General features: G+C 44.9%; 1 protein-coding gene across 1 annotated transcript; it reads left to right on the top strand.

The window, feature by feature from the left end:
- Nucleotides 1-520: 520 nt before the first annotated feature.
- Nucleotides 521-1465, top strand: LOC105086557 (olfactory receptor 6N2). The gene has a single exon (XM_010977079.2). The coding sequence runs from the start codon at nucleotides 521-523 to the stop codon at nucleotides 1463-1465; it is 945 nt and encodes a 314-aa protein (XP_010975381.2).
- Nucleotides 1466-4583: the final 3118 nt, after the last annotated feature.

Below are 4583 nucleotides of genomic sequence, written 5' to 3'. Positions count from 1 at the left end.
GATTTTGCATTTCTTTTATTTCCCATCTATTTTTCTTTGACTCCTTTGAAGAACAGTCTATAAACTTTAGAGGAGGTTCCTGGCCTCAGCAGTCACTTTTAAGGGATGATTTATCTCTTTTCCATAGCCCGATATTGCTGGTTATTTAATCTTTGGAAAGTACAGGAAGGGTAGAGGTAGGAATTTTCCTGTCTCTCCTGTTTCCTGATGGTGGAGTAGGGAAGAAATTCAGTTGCCTGAGTCTCCGGAGCATAACATTATAACACAGAGGACTGAACTGGCACCAGGAGCCTTGGTTTCTAGTGCCAGCCCTGTCAACAACAGATCTTATGATACGGGTCCAACCATTTGTGCCTTCAGGACTGCAGTTCCTCTACTGCAAAGTGAGGAGCACGGGTTAAAGTTAAGTTCCTTTCATGTGCTCATTTTCAGTGTTCATGGCACTAGGAACATTTTTGGAATAGAGGAAGAAATCCTGACATTGTTAATTTTCTGTCTTTACCCCTTGTTCCCAGGAATCATGGATCATGTCAATCACACGGGGACCCAAAGTTTCATCCTTGCGGGTTTCGCTACCACTGGAACCCTGCGACCTCTTGCTTTCTTGGGGACACTGTGCGTCTATCTCCTCACCCTGGCAGGCAACTTGTTCATCATTGTCCTGGTGCGGGCAGATTCGGGACTGTCCACGCCCATGTACTTCCTCGTCAGTGTCCTCTCCTTCCTGGAACTCTGGTACGTCAGCACCACCGTGCCCACGCTGCTGCACACCTTGCTCCATGGGCACTCGCCCATCCCGTCGGCCGTGTGCTTTGTCCAGCTCTATGTCTTCCATTCCTTGGGCATGACTGAGTGCTACCTGTTGGGTGTCATGGCGCTGGACCGCTACCTCGCCATCTGTCGCCCACTCCACTACCATGCGCTCATGAGCAGGCAGGTACGGTTACGGCTGGCAGGGGCCACTTGGGTGGCTGGCTTCTCAGCTGCACTTGTGCCAGCCAGCCTCACAGCCACTCTGCCCTTCTGTTTGACAGAGGTGGCTCATTACTTTTGTGACCTGGTGCCACTAATGAGGTTAGCGTGTGTGGACACAAGCTGGCATCATCGGGTCCATGGGGCAGTGATTGGTGTGGCCACTGGGTGCAACTTTGTGCTCATTTTAGGACTGTATGGGGGCATCCTGAGAGCTGTGCTGAAGCTGCCCTCAGCTGCCAGCCGTACCAAGGCCTTTTCCACCTGCTCCTCCCACGTGACTGTGGTGGCACTGTTTTATGCGTCTGCCTTCACAGTTTATGTGGGCTTCCCCGGCAGTCACCCTGAGGGCACAGACAAGCATGTTGCCTTAGTGTATGCCCTTCTCACTCCTTTCCTCAACCCCATCATCTATACCCTTCGCAACAAGGAGGTGAAGGAGGCCATAAAGAGGATCAGTGTCAGGATTAGGACTATTCTGAAGGAACCCTGATAATCTCTATTGCTATAGCCCCGGTTCTTGGTAACTAGAGGCATCAACCAGCTGGTTAGTCAATCACTGGGCCAGAGTTCAAGTAAATGGAAAATAAATCAATCAGATCATTTGTCAATATGCTGCAGACACTCACCCAAGAAGACATAGTCCAGGATTAATCAGAGTTGGAACATGTAGAGAGAAAGGAGGTACGTCTTTGGTTCCATCCCAATCTAATGGGGGAGAAATGCCATAAAGGAGGACAAAGACAGAGACACCATCTAAGTCTAAATGTTTTTCCTATACTTCTGACTTACAGAGAAAGTACAATATTGAGAGAAAGAAGATAATCTAAAGCTGAAAGTCGGGTCTTTTGTCAAGATAAGATTCCAGGGGAAAGGCTGAAAAGGTGGAAAACAAAGTTGGCAAAAAGGAGATTAAAATTATAACTTGTGCAAGTTTCAGATGTGAAGCAGGAAGCCATGGGCAGAAAGGGTATCAGGGGGAAACCCAGTGATCTGGGGTTATCATGTGATCAAATGCAGCTCCGTGGAGGGGAGGACGATTGTATCGGGCAGGAGGCTAGAAGCTGGAGATAATAAATTACTGTTTAATGTAGCAAGAACAAAGTATTGGAAATGGGGGTGCTGTCTGAGTTCTCTTCTAATACTATAGAACATACCTTAGAAGGGAGCTGGAACCATATTAAATAAATACATTAAAAAAATAAAAGAAAGGAAGGAAAACCAAGCAGCAAACAGAGCGACAGAAAGCTTTGCAAGCAGACATGTACAAAGTAGAAAACAGACTGAGATAAAAAGTAGAGACGGGGACCTGGAAGTGATCCCATCCTGTCTCAGCTCCCCCACTGCTTCTTCTGCCGAGCAAAGTTTGAAAATTACTGCTCAGATTGGAAACTTCTGTACTTTAGTAATGTGTGCACTGAAGATCTAATAACCTGCTAAAGGGAGTCATTAATATTATGGGGACAGACAGGACCAGAATCTTGGCAGAGACTAGCCACTGTATGGGTTTTAAATATTCTCCATTTTTCTTTCTTATGTAAGTAACTGCTAAAAAAATCAAACCAATTTTTTTGCGTGTATATTTCTGCCCTATGCCAGAACAGTGACAGCTGCTTTCAAATGTATTTTTTATTTTTTTTTTTAGTTTTAGTTTTTGCCCCTTTCACTTTTCAAATGTATTTTTTATTTGATCTTCATAATATCCCTTTGAGGGAGGAAGAATCATCTCAATGTCTACGTGGTGAAATTAGGAAGATTACTGCTCTTGCTGTAAAGAAATATGGAATCAACCCCAGATCCACTCCCGTGGGCTGGGTGACCTTGGCAAGACCTCCTCAGCCTCATTCTTTCCATCTGCCAAGTGAGAGTAAGGAGAGAGAGACTGCTCGCATACCTTCCTGATAGGGGAGTTTTGATTCTCTGATTGCAACACTTCGTAAAAAAGGCAGGATCTGAACTAGACCCGGATGGGTAAGATCTGAATATCCAGAACAGAGAAGGGGAGGTGTTGGTCCAAATCCGAGTTATACTGTTTTTGACTATGTGGTCCTGGACAAAATATAAAATAACTTCTTTCTGACCTCAATTTTACCTTCCTTTAACAAAATTCTCTAACAATTCTAGAGTTTAAATGAAATAATACATGCTAAGTGTTTAATACATATTAGCCTTATAAATCCCAGAGGCAGGGCAGTGCAGTGGATTAGAACATGGATTTTGATGCCTGTCTGCCTGGGTTCGAATATTAATTCTACCATTTAATTGCTGTGTGACCTTAAGTAATGCACCTAACTTTCCTGTGCCTCAGGTTCCTGATCTGTAAAATGAGGACATAGTAGAAACTTAAACACTATATAAATGTCAGTTATTACTATTTCAAACATTTTCCACATACATTTCTGCAGCGGGAATGTCTTTCCTTGAGAAAGCTTAGTTTCACACCTATCTCACATTTTCATTATGTGTAAAGTCAGCAGAGTTGGTACTTCTCCTAGTAAAGCTTCTCCTTTTGATCCAGTGTCCACAGTCAACTTTGCCTAACTCGGGACGTCCTCCAGTCTTTCTTGAAGTCTATGCTCTCTCCCTCAGTGCAGTGCTCCATTCTGCTGGCCTGCTAAGTCTATCACTTTTGAGCTCTGATCTGTTCTCTCCTCTCTTACCTACCTCATTTCACACAGACAGCTCTTTTGGCAGGAATGGTTGTGGGCACTCCCTGTGGGGGGGGCAACCCCCCCCCCCCAAAACCTGCTGGAACCTGCTGTTCTTTGCAGTGGCTTGCATCACATTAATTAACAGCCTTGTGGGTCCCCTCTCTGTGGGTCCCATCTCTGTGGGTCCCATCTCTGTGGGTCTATACTGCGTGGTGAGCCTGGGGACTTACAGTCCTGTTTGGGAGACATCACTTATTAACTAACAATAACAATTCAATGCAGCACCATTGCTTTCTGGCACAGTGCTTGGTGAATGAATAAATCAATGAATGAACTCTCAAGAGTCAAATGAGTGTGATAGAGTTTTAAATGCCCCTCTTACAACCCCACCAGGAGATAAACTTTTTCTTAGGTTTTTCATAGCTCCAAAATCCCCTTCCTTTCATTTTACTATCTTCCCTTCTGCAGCCCCCCCTCAGGTCTCTTCCCTTTAAAATATAAAGTCTAGATCCTTAGTGCAGTGTTTCCCAATGGCTAGAAATAACAGCGGTGCTGAGTAACTGACTCCCGACCACTAACAGATGCCCTTCGAATGGTCCTATCAGTCCTGAGGGAGTCCCTGGACTGGTTCCCTCTGCAGTAAGGGTTCACCCTCTTACTTTCTGTTCACCTAAGTGTTCTCTCAGAGTATTACTGTGTTTCTTATGTGCACTGATGTGAAAAAAGTGTTACAGAAGTAATGTCTTAGGCCCAAGGGAAGGTCTAATTTTGGCCACTCCTCCCCTAGTGACATCTGGATAATGACTGTGACAGGAGAGACAATGAGAACAAGCCAGGACTAAAATATCCCACAATCAGGCCATTCGCTCTGTACTGCGTTAAGCCTAATGTTCCGCCACGAGGAGTTTACACAGTTTGTTGTCTAAGTGCAAATCCATTAGGAGGTGTTGTCAATAGCTA

The sequence above is a fragment of the Camelus dromedarius genome, chromosome 23, assembly GCF_036321535.1.
Source record: "Camelus dromedarius isolate mCamDro1 chromosome 23, mCamDro1.pat, whole genome shotgun sequence".
In the NCBI taxonomy this organism is placed as follows: Eukaryota; Metazoa; Chordata; class Mammalia; order Artiodactyla; family Camelidae; genus Camelus; species Camelus dromedarius.
The sequence above is the reverse complement of the archived record's forward strand: the minus strand, read 5'-3'. Positions and strand labels throughout refer to the sequence as shown.